Below are 24,314 nucleotides of genomic sequence, written 5' to 3'. Positions count from 1 at the left end.
GTAGTTTCTTTAATTCAATAAATATATTTTTTCATGGTCAACGGTATATTATCAGAACACTGTTGGTATTGCACATGAAAGTCACGTCACAGGGTCCTTTTCCTACTTTATGATACCAGAGTTCACACACTCGCACAGCAGGAAAGGCAACACCATTTGCAGGATTTAGCTTAAAATATCGCACTTTGACAATACTGCTGAATGAAATAGTAGGAACGTATCGACTTAGACCACTTTGGCATAAACTTTCTGGATAAAAAAACAAAACAAAACAAAATACAATAGAAGAGGTGCTGTTTGTAAGATTCTGCAGCACACTGATTTTTCTTCTTTACAGGCATCATTTAATTACAAATGAAGTGTCTCAAAAGTAAGCCCTGTTCTACAGCCCTCACTTGCAGCCATTGTGCAATAAGGCACTTTTTGTCTAGCAGGTGATACATACTTACTCTTCCATGTAGAAATGTAAAATCTGTGCTTTTCAGTCTAGGAAAACTGCTTGAAAAATTTCAACAGGCTACATATAGTTTATAAAATACTGAGAAAGCTTAAATAATGTGCTTTGAATGTCAAAGTTGTGCGCCTGTTAGTTGTGCTAAAATTATTACATATAACCGTATCTTAAGGATTTTTTTTTTTTCAGTAAAAGTGCTCCATTCAAAAACATGAGCACGATTAAAAGTATGGCTAAGAATACAACTGTTCTTTTAACTTTCAAACACAACAATGTCAACTTTGAACAAACTCAAAACAAACTGTAATGAATACGTAATTGTTAAAATGACTTGATGAGCCATGTCAGATTGTACTTGTGCATCTGGCTTGGTGAGGATTGTTTTCCATTCTCTGCTTCAGATCTTCTTACTCAGTTTTGCTTTCTGTGGAATAAAAAACAGGTCTTTGTTATTTACCGTCTGCAGCAGTCCCGGCACTCATCCGGACATGTTATCGTAAAAGCCATGAGTGTCTTTCAGGTGAGGAAACATTTTGCAATAACAAAATAAGAAGAAACAGGCGCGTACCACCATCACTAAATTTAGAAACAGAGGATGCCATACAGTGACAAGAAGTGAAAACAAACAAAAAAAAAGCATACTATTCCAGAGGCATTTTTAGATGTCACATTGTACGAAGCCTTCTGCTTGGCCTGCTTGAAGCTCTCTTCGGCCATTTTCACCCTAAAAGAAAAAAGAAAAAGAAGGACCAGTCGTAACCATCAGTGCTCCTTTAGGCTACTAAAACAAATAAGTGAAAGGACACACATTCACAAAGCTGAAATTTACCCTTTACAAAAAATTCAAGCTTAAACCTTCAAGCCCATGGTCATGTGATGTTTGAACATAATGACTGTAGTTGGTCAAAGGGGTCATTTTTGCTCTGAAATATTCAGCTTTCTTTTCGTGAGGACATGAAATGTCATGACTCATTTGTGCTTTAAAAAGACAAATGATCAGCATGTTGTTATTGAGAGAGTATAACAGTTTATACAAACATCTTGCACATCTCCTCTCTGCTCCTTGTGTACTATACGTTCCCTGTGCTACATGTTTGCATGTCCGCACAGCACAGGTGAGGATATATTGTTCCTCTGGAATTTGAAAGGAAAAGCAGCCAAGAGAGAACTGGGATGATCGCCTGTGGCAAAGGGCAAAAAGTTAATGCTTTCAAATTTATTTTTATTCTTTCCTACTGAGCAAGCAAAGCCTGTGACATTTGACTCCTCTTACAAATGTGTTATCACAAGTCAATCTTCATTGGAAATAATGGACCACTTTGCTATTTGTTGACATATGTACAATATCTTCATATTCATCAAAACCACTGGAAGCTAACTGGACGGTACATGCCTTTCTCTCATTACTGGGGTGAGGACAAAGATTTGGGTCACTTGCCCTCTTTTCCCCTCATGAATTTGAATGAATCTGATAGGATCTTCAGAGAACATGAGATGTACTACAAGCCATTAATGGCACGGAAAAGTAAGTAAGTAAGTAAGCAGAATCTAAAATGTAGGAACATTGTTGCATTTGTAATGATATTTTAAGGTTCTGATAGGAACAAACATTGCATTTCCACAACAGGATTTGATTTTTGTTCAATAATTTCAGCGATTGTCAGGAAAAGAGGCATCTCTTTTGCCAACTGAAATGTCCTATTCTGAAACATTCTCACCGTTCTTGTAATATCAACTTATTCTGTTTCTTCCACTGTTCTTTGAAATCTGTAGAAAACTCGTGCCAAATGGAGAAGAATGTGTTGGGAGAAACTTCCTTCTCTCCTGCCTTGGGTTTAACTGAGAAGGACACACTTAACTCCAAAAAGCTGAGGACAGAGAACAAAAACATTACTTCAAGGCCAAACTATTACAACATGAGATTACAGAAACTTACACTGATTGTTGTGAAACTTGGCAGAGTTACACCAATACACAAAATATCAAAGTCTTGGAATAATGCAATTTTAATGAGATTTGATAGATGAATAAGAAAAAAAGTCCAAAACAGTGATGACTGTGCACTTCAGAGAATAGTGAACACGAAAAGCCCATTACTGGCACAAAAGCAGCTCAATTATAGTTCAATCAGATGGCTCTGCTTTCATGAGTAAAACAGAATTCAATATACATCTTACCTAATTTTTTGCTCACCACTGATTTTCTTTGAACATAATTACTTTTGTTTGTGCACACATACATGTACAAACAACATTTGCATCATGATGAAAATATTTAGGTTGGGAAAGAACATCTATGACAAGGAGACAGAAAGATCTTCCAAAAGAAAGCATGCTCATAGAAGTGGATGACACACGTTAAAGTGTTAAACGTGGCAGCCATTCGCAGTGGATCAATATAGCGGACAGGTTAGGGTCTCTTTGTTTGGAGTATGTTATAGGAACACATTCCTAGCCGGCAGAAACAGAAGCCTGGAGCCATGGCTGTCTACTCTTGCTCCACTTAGATAAACAACGTAGACACTGCATCAGGGGCCTCATGTCTGCTGAAGGCCTAGCTTGATGGCCTGCACCTTCCATGTAACTGAGGAACCAGGAGGCATAAATATTGACAAAGCAGCAAGATTATATTTCATTTTTGCAGCAAGAATGCATCACTTGAAACTGGATTGGATTGCATTACCCTTTACTTTCAAATTCACAGCTATGATCACAGCTTTGACACTCAAGAAAAGTTCAAATGTGAACCAGTGCAATGAAACCGAGGTGGCTACATTTGTATTTTTGGGAGAGTATCTTGTAGGGAAATGTTCAAATACAAAATGCTCTTACATCTTCTGAGTGTCTGCCAGCTGCTTCTCCTGCATTTCCAGCTCAGTTTTGGCTGTAAAGGAGAGCAATTTAAAGAGTTACATTCACTGGTATATACAGAATTTTAGCATTACCTGTAGAAACAAATCCTTTAAAACAATCTACATTGTGAAATTGTATCAACACAAAAGGATTCAAAATGTCACAATTTCTTAACTAAATCTTGTTCAGGGTCAACATTATGACACCATTATGACATTATTAAGTATTAGATTATCTGCTGTTACACAACTGACAAATGAGTACCGGATATCATAGAACGAGTTATTCTTTGTCCAGTGCAACTTCAAATGGAGACAAATGACGCTGCTAGCACATTTGAGAGCATGTGTGAAATGTGAGTGAAAGAAAGAAAATTTGGAGAGTGGTACACCCGAGAAGATATTTCAAAACAGACCTCAAAGCTTATCTGGGTGCCATCAGCATCATTTAGACTATGTAATAGATTGCTAAATGATAGCAGTAATGACTGAAGGTTATAGATAATCACATTTGACATCCATGGGCTGATTTTTAAAGTAATTTTCAAATACAGCTGTACAGTGGGGGTCAGTCCAGCTGTGTTTTCCAACATGCATCTTCAGTGTGTTTTGACTGTCAAAAAGTAAGATACTAAATCCTTTTCCAGACAGCATCTCTGGTCACTGTCAAATGCTCAGAAATGACCAATGACTCTTACAGGGCTGTCCACATGACAGTAGATGGGACAGAATCTTTCCTAGCACAAATCTGGGCTTCTCTTTTCCAGGGAATATCTGGTTGCTGTGTTTAACTCAAGATCTCAGAAAAGATCACTGAGAACAGCACTATGCTTTATTGCTCAACAGTCCACAACCATTTCCCTTACTGCTGAGAGCTCATTAAGTAATGAGAAACCGTAGTAAAATGAAAAGGGCTTACTATAAAGTTAATGACTGTACAAGATTTTCAGGACAAAACTATTTAAGATGCTCCTTCAGTTTCTGGAATGTTGAATAGAATAATTTCAGATGGAATAACAGTTCCTTCCCCTTCCAAATGATGACTACCATCACTTTAATGTGGAAATACTTTTACCAACTAATCTTATTGCAATCATATGAAGTTAACGCGATATTAGCGTGACTAAACATGCAAATATTGTTTTTTCAACCTAACAAAAGGCAAACGTTTCCAGGAACTCTTTCGTTTTAACGAGTGTAAAAGCATAGCCATTGTATGTGAACAATAAACATGTCCGTTTAATAATCCATTTTATCATAATGTAATCTAAAACTTCAAGATTTGCAGTTGATTTAACCACATTGTGTTGAGTTGTTACTGGATGAAACGGCCAGATGTCAATCTTACTACTCTTTCTTACATCCATCAGAAACAGATTATCACATGGCTAGTGCTCTCCTGCTAGTCGTATTGGCTCCATCAAAGACCTGCATGCATGAGAATTTGTGTAGCAAGCGGAGAAAATCGAGCTAGACCAAACAGCCGAGCTCCAACAAGTCCGCTCCCACTGTTATTCTGTGGTTAGTTTCATGGTCAGAAAATAAACAAAAGCGGTTTAAACTGTGGAGCCAGAAACAGTTTAACCTCAGGCTCTTTAGAAATTACAGAAATAACAAAAATAAGACATTTGGCTGTTGTTTCTTTTTTTCACTGCTACAGTGGAGGAACCCCAAGAATCCCGTCTGGAGCCTTTGGAGTTATATGTCCATGCTACAGTGCTTACATTCGGCTCTCAGAGGAAAAACCTCATCATTTGCATCAAAGAGAGAGCTCCCATATTTCTTTCAAACACACATATATGGACAGGAAAAGAGACAGGATGGAGGTGAAAAAGGGAGAGGAGCTTTCATCTGCAGATTTCTTTTAAAGTGGACAGTGAGCCTTGCTGCTGAAGAACATGTGCTATGCATTATACTCTCATTTGAATACAAAAGCATTTGGGGAGAGGCCTGTGAGCTGGGTCCTTCAGGAAGATTGGTCACAGTTAACCGAATGTACGAAGGGTCAAAGCTAGTGCTACATAAAGAATGATAATTGACTTGTTATGTTAAAACAAGCATAAAATGCTAAGACTTACACATCTGATGTGGACCACAATATCCCAATATTGTTGTACATGTCAGATTTTAAGATAAAAGTCTGACTGTTTGACATCTGTTAGACATGACATATAAACACTATTATATTCTCTGTGGATTTTCACATGATGTGTAGACAAATAATGTACCAGCAGCCTCCTAGACTGAAATATTCCAGCAAGTACTGCAATGAAATTTGGTATTGTGCTCAGAGGATGAATCCTAATCACTTCGGTGAACCGCTAATTTTTCTTTTGATGGCAAAAGCTGCCCAAAGTTTTCGTTTTGCTTGTCAAATAACTCAACATCTACATGATGGATTGGCACAAATCTTTTCATCTCATGCCACTATGAGATTTAGATTTGTGTTTTTGAGTGGAATGCCTGGACAACCAAGGAATGAATTGCCACGAAATTTGCTACAGACATTTAGTTCTCATTTAGGATGGATTGCAAGGACTTTGACAATGCTGATGTTTCATCTAGCGCCATTATAAGGTCAAATGCTCAATTTCTCCAGAACTTGTTTATCACCAGCACAGTGTACTAGTGCTTAACATTAACCAGTGTTAAAAGTGCTATTAGGCACTTTTTAAACTGGTTTTATGCACAGCTGTGCACCTGAATATTCCTTTGAAACTGAGAAAGTTTTTTTTTTCTCTAATAAATGTATAAAGAATATATCAATGTGTTGGCAGGCTCAGATTACTTGCGGTTTCTGAGAGCTACTTCATTTATAAAGTTTTGAATAAGAAAAAAATAAAAGATATCCCAATTTTTTTTCCCTAAAAGTTTTAGCCACTTATTCAATACTACACTGCGACACTGTTTAAATAGACTCACCATTATAAGTGTCATAACAAAAGTTAAGGTGAGTTAACTTTTGATTGAACTCTCTCATTTCCAATATGCTCAGTCCCAAGCCACAACACGTCTGCCAAAAACGCTTACTGTTATTAACCCGTTATACCAAAGTTTAGGTGAATTTTTGATAGAGCAATAGTATTCTTGTGGAAAGCAATAACAGACTGCAAGGTAAACTGTTGTAAAAATTGCACGGTCTAAATCATTAAGAACCTTTCTATCTTTCTTGACTGGTAGTCACTGCCAAAACCTTAATTTGCTATCACAGCAGTCACATGGTAATAATTACTGACAAGCATTTTGTAAGTCTTTAGATGGACTTCTAACTGCATCTCTTCTGTGACAATCGTTAATCTTGATTATATGTTGTAGTTCCATTTCCCTAACCCATCCTCATATTTGACCATGTTTTTTTGTTTAAATGTTTTTAGCCAAACAATTGCTACATCCCTGTAGCAAAACAGGGATGTAGCAACAATACCATATTTAGTTCATCCTACCATATAATTAGTGTCCAAAATTTTGTTCTTCTTTGTCCAGGCCAGAGTATAGTGTGTTTGTTTTGCTAAAGAGGAGCCTCTCTTGGTTATCTTCCATTGAGTTGAGCTACGTGAAGTGTGAGCTGCCTTTAGATATTGGTACCAGAATTGCTCAAATTTATCAGGGTGGCCTCAGCGATGATACTTGCACCATGGACAAAAAATAAATAAATTTTGGTTTTGGTTCCAAAGCAAAAAGTTGGGGTATCTGCAGAAAAAAAAAATACCTTGGGCAGCATCAGTCTCTCCAACAAAACAATGATTGGAAACATACGGCAAAAGTTGTTAAGACATAAGTTGTTGACATAAGTTGAATGGAAAATTTTAGAGGGACTTGAATCCCTTTACAAATCTGCAGAAGAACTACAGTGGTCACAAGTAATCCTTCCTGCCCTAAAGTCCTGGTGGTCTCAAAAATCCAGTGGAGACACGCACAACAGTTTTTGGTTATCTATGAATAAAACCGATCCTATAATTGTTTAGAAAGGGTCAAAAACATGTTGAGAATTGTAAAGAAATGGAAATACAACTTATCTATAACATTCAACATAACATTTTAGAGTTGGTTGTATCTTGTTTACATAATGTCCAGCGAGATTAAGCCCGTTTGTGGCAGAAAAATGTATAGTAAATACAAAATTAGTATCGCTAAAGTTAATGATTTGGGGTTTTCTGTAAATCTTTAAACAAAATTCAAAAATATGAAATTTTTTCATTTCACAAGGATAAATGCTTGCATTTAAAAGATAACCATTCCACAGATAAACAGTGCATTTGTTAAGGATTATGTTAAACCACAGATTTGATGAGTATTTATAGCAATAGAGTGGAGTATTATATTTATTTATTCATTCATCTCAAATGGGACACAGAGTGCACAACGGTTCCTGTGCTCAGAGTAATGAGGTATGACTACACATTTTTAGTCAGCAGTGAAGAACTACAGTAAAAGCAAAAAGATAAGTAGGATTAGACTATACAGACGTTGCACGGTAGAGTTCATTCATGACTTGTTATTTTTAAAAATGATTTTGCTGACAAGGAGAAAAACACAGAAAAACTCATACACATTTTAAATAAACTTTGAAAGGGTTTTGCCGCAATAAATGTCAAGTGATGTAAAAAAAATAGGCTCACCTTGACTGAGAAATTCATCCATCTTGTCCTTAAAGGGTTGCAGGCTTTCTTCAGAGGATAACTTGAAAACCTTCTCAGTTTCAGCCAAGCATGCTAAAACAACAAGACATGATCGCAACAGGAGAGAAATGAGTACTCCAAAGCTGTGATTTCTCATCCAGAATATGTATTGTATTTACAACCTCTAGCTAGGCTGAGCTAGCTTTGATAAATCTATGCACAATTTCAGCTGAAAAAGTGTCTCCAAAGACATAATGACCCCGAATGACTGATATGGTATATCTAGGAACTAAGGAACTATATAAGCCTGCGGTTTGATCCTGGGAGAAACTTATCGTTCTGCTTGATCTGCAAGCATAATAGATACACAAACTCAACTCGAGGCCTGAAAGGTGAGGAGGCCATGAGATGCTTACGGGAACAGGGAGGTCAGGACAAGGCATGTGGTAATTCAAAGACCATATGGTGCCTCAGCCAAAAATGTACACCGTGACCTCCCTCCTCATTGCGTTCCTCGCTGATGTCCTTAGGGCCAACCAAGGCCAATTCTACGCCATCTACCAATCAGAAGACCCCTGTGGGAACTGTCATCAAAGCCCATGTCTGTTAGAGCACTCAGCTGACTCTGCTTGGTAATGAAGAGGTCTGCAGGTGAAGCATGTGAGGATGTATTTATGATTGTCCAGCATGTGCCACAGCCACTGGGGTTGAAAGTTTCTTTCCCCTGTGAGCAACTCCATCTTTATGAATTACAAGTAATGAACAGCCCAAATAATCATTACAGTAAAGGAAAAACATTAATTGGCAACACAGTTTGGGCACCTGAATGGTTTAGCAGCAAAGATACATAGAGCATGATAGAGAACAGAACAGGTTTGGGGAATTGTCAATCAGGCTGCAAGCATACAAGCTCACACTTGGACATTCAGACTTGTCCAACAAAATACACAGGCATTTTTATTTTATTTTTATTATTAAAATCAACTATGCACTTCAGGTCTTAGAAAAGGTTTTGAGTGCTGAGTGACTTGAGACAGTAAAGAAAGTGAGTCATTCCTAAATGTCTCATTCATTAGGACCCTTTTCGCTCAGCCCATTGGTTTGGCCTATCAAGCATTACCCAGTTTCCATGTGTTTTACCTCCAGTCTTGACATGCAATAACGCAACACATTCATTATGTACATAATTTTCTATAGGCCTCTTGACCTATGTGTTCACTGTTTATACAGCCCTCTGAGGCCAAAACATTTGTTTAATTGTTGTAGAAATCTTAATATTATCTTTATCAAGTAGATTTATTATTTGATATTACTTTAAATACAATTTATGTGAAAATATTGGATAAGAACCTGTATGATGTAATGCAACAAAAAGCAACAGATTTGACAAGTTAAAAAAAAAAAAAACTGCCATTTTTTATATTTTGTCCATATTGTAGGAAGTAAGAAAAATGTCTGTTATCACAACTCTTTAACCTTACAAATTAGAGATTTATTACATTGATACTCTAATTCCTTCATATCTAACTGTTGAACTTTGTTAGCGTCACAATGACTTCTGATGGCTGATGACCATCTATGTTCTTCTCATTTAGGTCTGTGTGTAAAACTGAACCAAATCCCTTATTGCATACACTGTTGTATGCTACATAACAGCAGATTGTTGTGCAAATAAGTGACACTCAAAGTAGTTTAGTGCTGAATTTTCTTCTTCAAGGGTTACTTTTGTACCTATACATTGCTTTTTAATTAAATTCTTTTTATACAGAGTTACTTTTAGCTCGTATACTCCAGCATTTGTGTTCACTTCTTGCAAGTTCTGTTTTTTTCTGTATTGTCTTATCTTTGGTTATGTATACACATCAATTAATGCATGCAGAAAATTCAAAACTTGGTCAAGCTTCAGGAAATAGACTGTTATGATTAGGGGAAAAAACAACAAAAAAAACCATCAAAATATGGCGTTAAATACAGGACTTGCATAACCTGCACTTTCCTCTCAAACCGGCAATACATCATCTGGTGACACATTCATGCGCACACCTAAATCCTTTGACTGGGAATGTATATGTGACACACAATTTTGGTGTCAAAATAGGTAAGATGTGAACATATTTTCCTGACAACTGGACTGTTCAGGGAACACCTGCTAAAACCACTAGGTGGTAACAACGTATATTGAGAGGCATGTGTCAGAGTAACGTCCACATGAGTGCCAAATCCAAGCTTTCCCAGCAGAGCAATGCATCGTAAATTGAAAATAATCAGTGTTATTAATTTCTCCTGTCACTTTAATGTTGTTGCTGGTCAATGCAGACTCATGTACAGCTGATAATTCAAGATCTGAAACAACAAATAACCAAATAATTTAAATTATAATGAGTCCTTCCAAAAATGCCCCAAGGGCAGGTAATTATGCACATCATCAAGACATGAATTTTAATGGTGGTGATTTGGAGTTGACATGTCTGGGTTCTCTCCATGTTATCCAGCATCCTCCCATTATTTAAAAACATACAGTGTAGGGTTGATTTGTGATTTTAAATTGACCATGAGTTTGAGCATGAGGGTGCATGGTTGTTTGTCAACAGCCCTGAATTTAACTAAGCAGGTACAGGAGATGGATCGATGGATGGATGGATGGATTTTGAGTTGCATGGTGGTGAATCTATGCTCAAGGAGAAACTCTTACATTTGTTCACGTCTCAGACATTTTTATTAGGAGCGGCTAACAATTTTCAGAATACAGAAAACTATGTTGGGTTTGATATCTTGCCCAAAGACACAACTTGTAGCCTGAGGAAGCCTGGGATTGAAACATCAACCTACAGTTAAGTGAATGACTGGTCCATCTCCTAAGCCAAAGACCCTTTTAGTTTAGCTGACAAAATAGTGTTCACAGGTGGCAAAAGTTTCCTGACCTTGACCTGTTCATTTTTTGGTCTCTATTTCATGAGGACAGTAAAGGCTCGCCAGGACCAGCAGGAGTCTATATCTGACAAGTCACATCTGCTTCTGGTTTACTTTAGTGTATGGCAAACAGATGCTATCTCTGTTGATCAGATGCCATCTCTCACTCTCTGTTGAGCTGACTCTTCAGTTCCCACAATACCAAAGATGGTCAGGTTTGAAAAATACTTTATCGTTGTGCAATATATTTGTTTGATATGTGTATGGACTAATACATAATTCATAGATGAATAAACCATAAAATCAAGGTAATGGCATTTCAAACATGTAAAAAAAACTGAAAAACTGAATGTAGGTTGATGAGTGTACCATTTAAGTCTTTCCTCAACTTGCGGAGATCTCTTTGAAAGTCATCAAACTTCATCTGCGAGGCCTGGAAGAGGTCCTGGGGCTCAGGCAGAGGATAGACACAGGTCTCCCTGCCAGCATCCTGGTAAATGACAACACACATACACATGCAAATATATGATGCAAACACACACACACACATCATAATGTCAAAGTTAATCCTACTCAAACAGGAAGGGGCCTCACTATTCTGTACACCCAGGGTAAGATTTAGATAAATGCCTTCAGTGACCCAAATGGACTTATCTTTAGTCCAAAGGAAGATATGGCTGAATATGACTGAGCGTAACCATTCTGCTCTGTTCAGATAGTACATGAAATTTCTCTCCATTAAAGTTACAACACGGCCCTTATAAAAGTTAAAGCCATGTCAGGCAGGTTGATCTTGGCAAGCTGCTTTTCTGAGTTCATCTCATCTGGTGATTCTAATTATTTACACTAACGCTCCTTTGGATTCTGTGCCAGTGAACAGACTGCAGGTTTGAATGAAGCCAGACCAAAGCAGATCATGAGCGGGAGATGAAGAGTGAAAGAGAAGGCAAAATTTGTCTCTGCTGCAAAGGAGAAAAGGGAAAATAAATAATTTGATAAAAGGATAAGCCATGATATCCTCTGGCAAGAAAGGAGATGAAAAGAGAGCTTTGGAAGGATTTCTAAGCAAATCAGACCAAAACAGTGAAGCAACTCAAATAAACACAAACCAAAACATACCTCATCAAAGTGCCTCAGATAGTAAGCAACAATGTAGGACAAAAGACTCTGGGCGTTATCCTGAAAGAGTGAAAAAAAAACATCCAAATAAATAAACCAAAACCCCTTTATTTATTAATTTCAATCATTTTGGAGCACAACGTTTTAATTTGTGAAGGCAAAGAACAAATAGAGACAGCAGTCTTAGAAGTTAGGAGTAAATCATGGCAGCTGAATAGCAATACAACAAAACACAACTGTGCTGTGCTAGCCGTCATAACTCAGAGTTGGTGGAAAGTTTGATGTTCTTTATGCATACCTCACTCCATCCACTACCACAAACACACAAACCACTGTGTCCTTATATGGCAGTGCTCAGAGCACGTTGTGATATTGAATCAGAATTGTAAACAGAATTGCTTCTCCCCTAAATCTTCAGTTACATGTTTGACACCAGTGAAGTTACCTTTTGTATACCAGACTCTCAATTTGAAACTTAGATGGAATCGTTTTAAAATTAGATTGCACATAAATAGTCACCATTTTCTCTACTGTACAAGTGAATCAGTAAAAACTGTAAAGCAGTGTTTCTGTACGTGTAATTTCCTTACATAGACTTGTCTCACTTATTTAGCATAAATCTATAACAAAGTTTGCTTGTCAATAACACATCTACTTCTTTAAAATGAGCAATGTTTACTTTTATGAAAACACATACTCACACTGCTTTTGACATCCTTCAGTTTTGGCAAGATGTCCATGGTAAAGCCATCAGCCTGCCCTCGAGACCGATTCCCTCCATTCATGAAGTTACCAAAAGCCAACACCAGGCCAAGGACCTGCAATACGCCCTTACTACTTTGCAGAGTCTGTGGTTTACACAAATGAGAAGAAGATAAGGTGGATAAACTGATTGAGTCAAAAGAAAAAAAAATACAATCAGAAGTCCAATGGCTCACCTTGCATACTCTCTGCAGGATTTCAATTTTGCGCAGGATTAAGGTGATACACTCATGGAAAGTCGATTGAAATAGGATGCAGAACAACCGTTCAGAGAAATTGGAGATTTGTGATAACTGGAATAGAAACCTGATGAAAGGACAAGATCAGTCAGCCCAACACATTTTTTCATATGTTGTGCAGAATTTGGCTGAAGAGATGGGCTTGGCTCTTACTGTTCTGGCTTGTCCAGAGGCTTGGCATCCTCCTTGTCTTGGGCTGATTTAATGTGCTTTTTAATGCTATCCATTTCATCATCTTGAGCTCTCTGTCAAGTGAAAATGGAAATTCAGTTGAAATGAAAATGTATGGAATAAGGATGGATGAAAAAGGTTATTTTGTTTGACTTGCTTTATAACAGAATCTAAACTAAACTGACAGAAAGACAAAGGTTGAAGTAAAAAAAAAGAGATTATGTCCATTTTTACTTTCAGCTTTCCATATTCCATCTTTCACATTAATCTTAAAAGGGGATTCAATTAATGCATTCCCCTCAAGTATCTGTGCACAATTTGCTCTTTAATGGCAAAGCAAAAAGACTGAAAAATCACATTTTAATAAGTTATTCTGACCCTTACTTATGATACACTCACTGATTTGCGCTGGTTATCCTACTTTTATTAGATATCTTTTATGCTTCTGCATCTTCACAGAAGTCCACGGGTGCCTAATAAAATTCAATAAATGTAACTAAAAAGGGCACTTAACGGTTTGAATAAGGTCTCACTATTTATGGTGTGAGTCAGAAAAAGAGAAGCCTTCAGGTTGTGAGAACTGTGAGATACGTTTGCGTCAAGGCACAGATCTGGATAGGTCATCAGGTCAGACAGGTGAGCAACAAGCCAATGGTCTATATGAATAAGACCTAGAGATCCTTTGAGGAGATTTGAGAACCCTATGGAGGGAAAACCATTTGTGCAGCACTCCACCAATCAAGCCTTTATGAAGGAGTGACCACGCAGAAGTTTTTATATTGCCAAAAGTCTCACATCATGAAAAGCTAAATAAATAGCTGATAAAACGTTGATCAAACAATTTGGTGAAAAGAACCTAGTTCTGTTGAACATATACATGTTATAGGGGCTAAGAGACTCAGAGCAGAGGAAAGACGAATGGACGAAAAATCTTGAGGGCTTTCAAATCTCAATCTAGGGCAGAGTTTACATACCAACAAGACAATTACTTGAAGCGTGTTACCAAGAAAACACTAGACTACCCTCAATAAAACTCTGTACAAGCACTTGACTGACCTTGACAGAGTCTGGACTTAAACACAGTATAACATCTGGCTGTGGACCAACAGTCACCGCCCAGCCTGGATGAGCTTGAATCTTTCTTCAAACGCAAATGGAAGAAACTGACTGATAATTACAAACTGACTGTAGAAGTGAGTGCGCAATGGTATTTGTCTCATTTGTCTCTGCGTTTGCCTGTGACAGACTCAAAACCTGAAAGTTGATGAAGTATGGGCCTGGGATGAATAAATTAACTTTTTAAAAATCTGTTTTCTTCTTTGCTATTATGCAGGATTGTGCATGGTAATGAGAAACAAGTTAACTGGAAAATGAGTATGAACATTGAACGATATTGAAAACTTGAAAGGGTCAGTAAGCTTTGTTGGCACTGCACATTCCAGGAAGACTTTTGCTTTTACATTTTTTATAATTGGAGAAGCAAATGTTTAATGAAGAGCTGGTACTCTTAAACAAAGTAGCCATGAAGTGAGATTCTAAACCATTTATTAAACAAAAATATCAATAGATGTAGTCTTATTCCATGTACAAATCCACCAACAACATTTTGAATTAATTCAGATTGGGCTTTTTCCTGAACCCCCTCACCCTTCAATTTCTACTTTTTGACATCAAACTTAAAAGAACTCTCAAATCTCACTTTGTACATAAACTCAACCATATGCCAGCCTAAACAATATAAGTTTCACAAATGCTACAGAGTTGCCTTCAGCCAGGCTACATTCCTGACCATTATCCTGCTGCCAGGCACTGGACCACAGTTTTATACAAGGTGGTTTTAAAAAAAAAAAAAAAAAAGAAAAAGCAAGCTAGAAATGCCCTTTCGTTTCACAAGAGGCAAAGACAATAGATGTTAATGTTTCTGAAGCAGATGGGCAAAACAATAAAACCATCCTCAGAAAGAAAATGTAAACTCTCTGTCCCCTTCAGAGCCCATCGACCCCCAAAGTCTGAGTCTCAGCAGTCTGCTTTATTCCCCTGTTTCCCTCCATCTTTCACTCTAAAGTTTGGCCACAGCATGGATCTTTGGAAAACATCAAACACCAGCATCAAACATACTGAGAGCCCGATTAGTATTCTACACACCGCTGCCTTGTGTCGGTGAGGGCAAGCTCTCCTTCGGCTTCTCTTGAGATGTTTTCAAGTGTAAATATATTTAACACAAAGCAGATCTCTTTCAAAGGGCAGCAGTGGAGCCCAGCAGTGTTTGGTGTAATTGGGGACAAGTAGGCATTAGCGTGTGATCTTTGAATTGCTAGGGCATGTTGCAATGGTTGTTAGCATGAGAAATACAGTCCCATGCGGAATATCAAATGTATAGGAGAGTGGGATGATATTTGTGATGCCAGAATTCTAGCGGTGGCCAAGTGGTATTCATTAGCCTGGTTCCTAGTGCAGGGCTAAACAGAGCCAGACAAGGCTTAATCACTATTTATGTCACTCAATTTTCAAGGAAATAACATTTGTGAGACTCATTGTACATTGAACTGCCAATGAATAGGCCCTAAATGACAAATTGCTTCAAGTAATAAAGACTTCTCAAAGCCCTAACATGTAGCAAAAAGGTGGTATGAGGTGATCATTTGTACCCTTAAAGCTCATTGGAGAGGCTACAGCTCGAACTGACCTCAGTGACATTTAGTCAGTACCAGCTAAAAAAGGAGTCTGAACTTCAGACAACCAGTCTGGGCCCAGATTATGGCTCGATATTAGAGGGGAGGGAGCAGTGTCCCACTATCACTGTGACCCTTTTAATGTTGGTGGCTTTGTTCAAAGAGCAGGAGCAGCTATAATCTGCAGCACACAGACTGAGCGACTCTGCCCCTGCCTCTGTGTGTCTGTCTCTGTGTGAATGCAGTATAGTCTGTGCACATTTGTGTGGTTCAACATGTTTGTTTGTGAGCATGTTTGTGCGAGTAAAAGAAAAAGCAGTCTGATCTAGCTCCTAGCGCACTGAGTGAGGGTGTAACCATTAGGAGCCCCTCACATTCCTCAAGACAGGCTGACTGTGCTGCCAACTGTGGTTTAGGGGGCTGGAGACCCACAGACAGGATGGAGTCTTGCAATACAAAAGAGAAACAATTTGGCTCCTCAACTCAATAACACAGCCTTAGGCCATGAGGGGGAGAAAGAGAGAGAGGGGGCTTGAAGTCTCAGGGTGAGCAGAGAGGTTAGAAGACTTTTGATCCTTAGTTATGACACATTGGTTCATAACTACCGCTCGTCTGAAGCCACAGTCTCATTCCCATGATCAACATTATTAATATGCCTCTGGCAGCCAAAGGTCCAGGCTTCTTCTGTGTAGTTGTGCCAAAAAGCAATTCACAGGAATTTCACAGCATCTTAAAAATGCATCACGGTTGAAATGTGGAAAGCATGCTTATTTTCATGTTCCATAATTTACTGACCTGACTTTGAAAGGGTCTTGAACCATTTCCACAGGGTGGGGGACATTGATGAATATGTATTTACTGTATATAAGGAGTCCTTCCTGGCCAAAATGGACATACTGAAAAGTACTGATGACAGCCCAGTAATTCCTTGCAAATATTATACAATACAGTGTGGTAATTCGGCTTGGCAAATCTCAGTGTGGTGTCTTTTTTTTTCCTTTTATACCTCACAAGGACTTTCACAAGAAGCTGTATGACACAAATTTTGGAGTCTCCCAACTATTATTTCCCTTTTCACCGGGGCATTACAAAAGTTGATTGAATTAGATCCAGTGTGTAGAAAACATGTTTACTACGTAAAAGAGCTGGTTCCCATCCAGGCCAGCAGACAGACCTACACATGACTGACACTGTAGCCAAACAGCTCACATACCAGTATGGTTTGTGGTTCGTCTGTTTGTTTTAGTATCTAATACTCACTTCCTTTGTTCATCCCTTTAAAGTGGGGACATGGAGTAAGAACTCCTTGTAGAGAAATATGTTCATCATGATGTGGAATCTTTGACTGGCAGTGCAATTGTGCTTTCACATTACAGATTCATGTTTAGATCATCACAGAAAGCTGTCTTTTGGTGGAAAGCATTTGTTATATTGTGCTTCATCTTTGGTCAAATTCCAAACAAAAGAAAAATAAGATCTGATTAAGATATTTGCTGTTTTGTTGATATTACTGTTTGCTAAGTCCTCTTGTGTTTCATTCCATGATAAAACAATTGCCTGTTATTAATAAATGACCAAATATGTGTAACAAATATTTTCATTTGTCACATACAAACTGTTCCAAAATAACACTTTTACTGCTAACCACAAGGGAAATAAAAAGTGACTGTAGGGTTTTCCCAGAACTACTGCTGCAATCAAAATGACTTAAACAGACATATTACTTTGCGTAATAATACAGATTTTGTTGCTCACATTGCATACTCATGTGATTCTGTGTCAGCATGAAAAATTGATTTTGGGATATTGTCTTTTTACTGGATTTCACTGAAACTGTGCACATTATTCTCGATCATCCCTCCTATAAAAACAAAATATTTGCTAAGTTGAAAATTCCATTTTTAACCATGAAGACATAGCTTCAGTTCTAAGTAACCCAAAAGAATTTCGATATGTACTCACATTTTCATAAAGGGCTTGCAGAGTCTCCATATCAACAACTGTGTTGTCCATATTTAGGACGGCTGTGAATGGAAGATGAGGGTGACATGGTCAATGTTAATATTAACACCAAAGTTTGTCTTGACATTTCTTTACCTTCAAAGAAACACCATTAACAAGTCAGAAATCAAACCAGGACATATGGACCCTGTTTTTCCATCAACACTGAAATACAACATTTCTTTGGCCGACACATTAACCACAAAGAATGAAACTTTCAAAGTTTCCTGCTTTCTGGGGATGAAGGTGGCATGAAACAAGGGCAAAAGTCTAACACCATGTGCCATACGCTGGGAGTAACATTATTATCAGTTCTCATCGCGATAGCATGCAAGGGGCCACATGCTAAAAACATAAATACGGAGGACTTAGAAATCTGTCAAAAGGTACAAAGATCTGTGTTTGAACCTCTGTGTTTGAATTCCTGGTGTCGCCTTTTTGTCTCGGCGCAAGGACCTGGCGCCCACGAACATTAATCCTTTGAAAGTAAATGTTTAAAGACAAACAGAGCCCAGGGCTCTGTGGTGTTGAAGCTGAGGTGTTGCTGTACACACAATCACCAAGTGAAACACTCAACACCTATATATGCATTTTATCATGCAGTGTGTGTTGAAATTATTCACATGGTTTTGATCTGTTAATTTGCTGTAGAGGTACAGGAAGGGAAGTTAGTGTCACAAAGGATGAAGAGACTTTGAGTAAAGGACTTTGCTTAGACATTCAATATGACTGGAAATGTTATAAGCTCTCCACAACACAATTTTAGTACAGAGGAATAAAGAAAAACAAGAAAAAAATAGAATTACCAAAACAGATAGGCATGTGGAAAAAAAGCCTCCAGTGGCTGCTGCACTAGTTTTTTTTCTCCTTAAAATTACTCTCTCTCCTTTTAGGTAATAATGTTGTATTTTTAATCTTTTTAGTTGTGAGCCTCATCCATGCCATCTTTTCTGACCATTTACTGTTACTTTGTAACCTTTCATACAGACAGTCTTCTCTCCATAAGCCTCTACAGAAAAAAAAAAAAAGAAAAATCCTCCATTGCGACTGTCACTTTTTTTAGCTTTTTTTTTAACCATTTGGTTTTCATTACCATCTGAACCAGAGTTGGTCGGACTGGTTTGATTTGAGGCTAGTTTGAAAAGACATGGGGAAAACGCTTATGGGACGCGGCCCTCTTATGACCAAAAGCCAGAACCATCTGCCCACATCTACCCCTACCACCACATTCAACCCCAGCACGGCGCCGGCAACCACCATCCAGTACTGTGACTGGCGCTCCAAAGCCTCACAGGAAGCAGACACAGCACGGAAGTGTCCTATGAAACATGCAGAGTGTCGGCCAAGTCGGAGTACAAACAACAACAGCTGTGAGCAAAGGAAAGGGAAAAATGTTCTAACTGAGAGGCTTAGCTGTCATGAACCAACACTACCAAAATCAATGATTCACAGGTTGTTTTTCTTCAACTCATAGATATACAAACGAATCAATAGATAATAGCATTCTTTTACAGCACCAATCAGAACAATTACAAAGCTTTTATGACTGAATCCTTAGATATTGTAAACAAATGGAACTTTGACTCTTAAATCATCTCAAATATCTAATGGCTCAAAAGAACATGAAATCATTTCAAGAAGACAATAGTGACACTAATGTTTAGTTCTTTGAACTTTGTGCTTTGTGTGAAATACACAGCAATCAAGGGGCATAATTATTCATGCCTTGAAAATTATTCAGTTAAAAGGAATGACAGTAAATTAAATTAAACACACTTTGTTTTTTTTTCTTTGTTTTTAAAGATGGCAAACCTTTCAATATATTGGGAATTAAGTACATACTATCAAGACCCACTTCACCAAGATATCCTCTCTGATCTTACGCCTTTGTGATATACTGACATTTCGAGTTAGTGCTAATTATGTTCCTTTACAAAACTGTCCTAACATAGGAGATGAATGACGGTGTTAATGAGAATGGCCCTCGTTTGCTCTCTCATTCTGACCTAAAATGGATGTATCAAAGACATTTAAGATAATGACTCAACATTTAGTCCCACAGAGTGCAGAGGACACCACAGATCAAACTGCCCCACAGAAAAATTTTACATTACCACATTTCCCAGGTTTTTGTGGTGCGGTGAGATTATGGTTTGAGGAGGTAATAAATGCTCTTTTGTAGTAGGATTGGAATGAATGGGGAACAGAGAACAGTGTTTGGACACACAGATGAGCGAATACTGGAGAGCAATCAGAGTGTAACTATAACAGGAAGACAGTCTGTTCCCATCAACATCTCTGAAATGACTTCACTTCAACAAAGCCGCCAAGACAAGATGGTGACAACTCATCAGAGAGACATAGAGAGCCGCAGAAAAACATAATGTGGGTGTTAAATGGGGAGAGATTACGCAAAATGAGAGCAAGGAAAACCAGAGAGGCGGAGAGTAACAATGGAGAAATAGCTCAAATGCTTTTCAACACTTATGACATGTGATAAAGCCAACCCTTAACTACTAGAGAATGCTTTGGTAATGGCCTTCAATCCAATACAGAATCTCACTCCCTTATAGGTAGACAAAGAACAAGAATAGCAGCATTGTAAAAATCTATATAATCGCACTCATTTGCACTTTGTGGTTTCAGAGAGTGATTCAGACCTATTGTTCACTGTATGCTTGTCTGCTTTTAATTGTTTGTAGAAATGTATTACCCCCCCCATACACCTGGCAATAAGTTTATTTTCTGCAAAAGGAGGAAGAGAACACTGGCAAAGCTCGGATAGAAGCCTCGGTTTGCACATTTTAAGCTCAATGCTTGCAGCGGTGCTCACATCAGTCACTATCATGCTAATCTTCAACATGTTTTTAGTTTTGTGTGTTAGACAGCCAACATGTGTTTGGCCTATTGGAATTGGTATTGCAAGTTTTTAAGTCAAAAACCAAATGGGATAAATAAATTTTTTGTTTTTTATGAGGGAACTTAAAAGGCCCAAACATACCTCTGTGGGTTATCTGTGTTGGGCTTCTCAAATGCATATATATTTGAGTACATGCTACCATTTGGGGGTAGTATAAGAAACATTTGAAAAACAAATCTGAGCCATTATTAGTTGTGTTGGAACTGTTGTTGGTCTTTAGCTTTGGAAAAGACAGAAGTCAATGTTGTTCTTACATGCTTCTCATTTATCAATTTGGGTGCTTGATTCTTTTTGTGATTAATTCGGTTATAGTTCGCTCTTCCCGACTGGACCAAACTTTCGGCCAATTAGCCTTGGCTCAATATGTAAGGTGAGCTCTGACCTATACACTGCTAGCTTTTTTTATATCAAATCACATTTTCTTGAAAGTAAGTGAAAAGCTGGCAATTAATTTCTGAGCATTTTTGAGCATTAAAGTTCTTTACAGCTAAAATAATATAAGAAAAACAAAAACTACACAACACCATCAAACGGACGGAAACAAAATGAGAAAATGTCTATCGCTTAGTCTGGCTTAAATGCCAAAGAATAGAAAGGAGTTTTTAAATTAGTTTTAAAAATGTCAAGTGTTGATAATGTCTTCATGACAAAAGGCAGATTATTTCAAAGCCGGTTAGAGAGAAATCCAAATCTTCTGTCCTTTAATCCACCTCTTATTACAGCCAAGAGCATTTGGCTCAGGTGATCACAGTGATCTCTCAGGAGAGTGTAAAGCTAAAAAGGATGGAGCGGTGCTAACCCATTTAAAGGCTTAAAAACAAACATCAATATTCTTGAATATATTCTAAAATTAACTGGGAGCCAGCACATGGAAGCCAAGACAGACTAAATGTGATCAGCATGAGATAAAGACAAAATTCTCTCAAAGTCAGTAAAGGTGCAAAAGGGCTTCAACTTAGCAAGGTTCCTAAGCTGGAAAACTGGCCCTGGTGACAGTATTTTTTGTCCAGCGTGAAGTTCTTGTCTAAAATCACCTGTCGTATTTTTGGCAAAAGGTGTTTTAAAACTAAGGACCAACATCACCAATGAGGTGTGAGAATGAAAGTCAGGGGGTTGAAAAGTACAAATTGTGATTTTTTTTCCCCCCTCATTAAGGTTTAGAATATTTAAAGCCATTCATGATTTCAAATCATCAAGGAAGTCCAGGAAGATGCTGAGACATTTCAATCTGGACCCAAGTGTCCAAAATGTTCAGAAAGGCCAGTAAGCTTACAAGTGACGGACCTCATCATCTCTACAACAAGGCTACAAGCATTGCCAGTAAAAACCTCATTGAAATGTAAATACATACACAAAAGTGTATCATGTCGTGGAAAATTAGATTTATTTTATTTAAGTCTTCCTGTCACTGATGAATATGTCAATCCATGTCATGAATTTCAACAGCACCACCTGAATATTAGACTGCTGTCCTTAACAGCTCAATTCTCCTCAGTACGCCAACATAGAACACTTCTCTTTGCAATCACTTGTGTCATAAAGTGTCAAGACTATTAGACAGACAGTTATGTTCATGGCAACATGATAACACTTACCATTATGAATGTCCTTCATGTCAAGATGAATGCTGGACATCAGGATACCAACAGCCTGTGAGCGCTTGTTGCTTAACAGTTTCACCACCTAAGAGACAATGATGAGGGATATGAGCAGCAAGGCTATAGCAAGTCAGAGAAAAGAGGAATATTATAACTCTATAAAGCATTTCAAGAACAAAGCACACAAAACAGACCAAACATTCAATATTTGATTGAAAACAAAACAAGAAATCAATTTTCTTTCTGTGGAAAGGAAACTCAAAATGATTCATGCACAAATATAAGGAGAATTATATTGCTGTCTGGCTGAATTATAGTCATTATTTTTTCCCTGTCTCCAATTCTGTATATCCATCATCCTTTCATCAGGTGATTAAATACTTGCAGATCACTAAGACAAAAAGGGGCTTATTTTCAATGCAGAGCATGATCACATTGGTTCAATCTCTGGAACTGATTAAACTTACAAAGACTTATACAAAGTTTTTTTTGACAAAATTACAGTTTGTTATTTTATTTCGTTTGGAACATTCTTTTACGACGAAACAAGTCAATCAAAAGTCATAATCGTACCTTACAGTCAAAACAATTGAAACCCAGGGTAAAACATCTCACCGAAGTAGAATATTAGCAAAAGTTAACAGAATAATAACAGCTCCCAGTTGTCAAAAAGCCATGTGTTGGACGTCTAGCCAGTGTTATTATGCATGAAGAACTAAATCTTCAGGGAGATATTATGAACCACAGCTCGCCTGAGTAAGCAGAAGTGTGCGCTGGGTTGCAAAGTAGTGAACGGACAGGACAGGAAACCCGAAGCCTACTGTGATCCAGACAGAATGCTTCCATCGAAACCAGATCACACAGACCACAAACCTCTTAAACACACAGGAAGTTATATCACCAGGCCCCAACTGTCTGTTTTGCCAGGCCCAGCCAAAGTTTTAAGGGGCAGGCAGACTGAGATGCAATACCGACTTGCTTCTCTCCTGAGCCGGTGGCATCTATGGAGTAGGGTGACTGCTTAATAGCAATGATTAAAGCATTAAATGTAAGTCTTCAGTCATGTCTTATGAGCTGACTTGATTCAAATGTACAAGAAAAAAGTTTACAGCATATTAGAGAGAATCCCCCCCCCATGATTTTGAAATAGATTAGTGTTATTTCATAATGAAAAACAACTGGATTCATCAACCATGACTGAAATTATTTTTATGACTAACATTTTCAACAAAACAACCCTGAAGGATTTATCTAATGCAATGTCTTAACGTACTCATGGGAACCAACTGTTCATAGGTTTCTGATTTAAAGAGATTCTTTTAGTCAATAATTATAGGTTGCCCCTTTGATCTGTGAATCATTTAATCTGGGTCAATATGGGTTTTCATGTTGTCTCATATAGCTCTGAATCACGTGGGAAACACTTTTTTTCATAGCATGACAAAACCCAAGAAGCATCTTGTCCCACAGTGAAAAACTGGCCTATGGATTTGTCACATGCAGGCTGGACTACTGCAATGTCGTTTTAGCTGGCTGTCCAACTTATTCCCTGAGGATCTTTCAGTTGATCCACAATGCTGTGGACAGAGTACTGACCGGTACTGCCAAGTAAGATCACATCTCTCCAGTTTTGGCCTCTCTACACTGGCTCCCTGTGAAGTTTAGAAGAGAATTTAAAATCCTTCTCGTTACATACAAAGCCCTTAATGGCCAGGCTCCTGCTTATGAGATCTTATTATTCCCCATCACCCGACAGGAACACTTCACTCTCAGCACTCTGGTCTACTTGTTATTCCCAAAATCACAAGAACTAGAAGAGGAGGCATAGCCTTCATTTTCCAACTTTTGTAAGCTTAAAATTTACTTTTTTGAATAAGTCTATTCTTAATTTATTGATATTCCTTGATACGTCAATGATTTACTTGTTTTATTATACATTGTTGTGTCTTTTGTATACCTACAACAATTATTTTAAATACTTCTTGCTTATACTACAAC

General features: G+C 37.9%; 1 protein-coding gene across 1 annotated transcript in view; it reads right to left on the bottom strand.

Moving 5' to 3' along the window:
• Positions 1 to 9: 9 nt before the first annotated feature.
• The window catches only part of fmn2a (formin 2a), a 38,858-nt gene continuing 14,553 nt past the window's right edge, over positions 10 to 24,314 (bottom strand). Inside the window, exons 6-17 of the mRNA XM_072391558.1 lie at positions 22,314 to 22,401; positions 17,760 to 17,821; positions 13,108 to 13,199; positions 12,892 to 13,021; positions 12,655 to 12,801; positions 11,954 to 12,013; positions 11,204 to 11,324; positions 7,925 to 8,017; positions 3,286 to 3,337; positions 2,173 to 2,322; positions 1,097 to 1,178; positions 10 to 878 (exon numbers count right to left, since the gene is read on the bottom strand). Of these exons, the coding sequence (XP_072247659.1) occupies positions 852 to 878; positions 1,097 to 1,178; positions 2,173 to 2,322; positions 3,286 to 3,337; positions 7,925 to 8,017; positions 11,204 to 11,324; positions 11,954 to 12,013; positions 12,655 to 12,801; positions 12,892 to 13,021; positions 13,108 to 13,199; positions 17,760 to 17,821; positions 22,314 to 22,401 (1,104 nt within the window). The 3' untranslated portion in view covers positions 10 to 851. The remainder of the gene's footprint in view (positions 879 to 1,096; positions 1,179 to 2,172; positions 2,323 to 3,285; positions 3,338 to 7,924; positions 8,018 to 11,203; positions 11,325 to 11,953; positions 12,014 to 12,654; positions 12,802 to 12,891; positions 13,022 to 13,107; positions 13,200 to 17,759; positions 17,822 to 22,313; positions 22,402 to 24,314) is intronic.

The sequence above is a fragment of the Leuresthes tenuis genome, unplaced genomic scaffold, assembly GCF_036924035.1.
Source record: "Leuresthes tenuis unplaced genomic scaffold, fLeuTen1.0.hap1 SCAF_8, whole genome shotgun sequence".
Taxonomy (NCBI): Eukaryota; Metazoa; Chordata; class Actinopteri; order Atheriniformes; family Atherinopsidae; genus Leuresthes; species Leuresthes tenuis.
The sequence above is the reverse complement of the archived record's forward strand: the minus strand, read 5'-3'. Positions and strand labels throughout refer to the sequence as shown.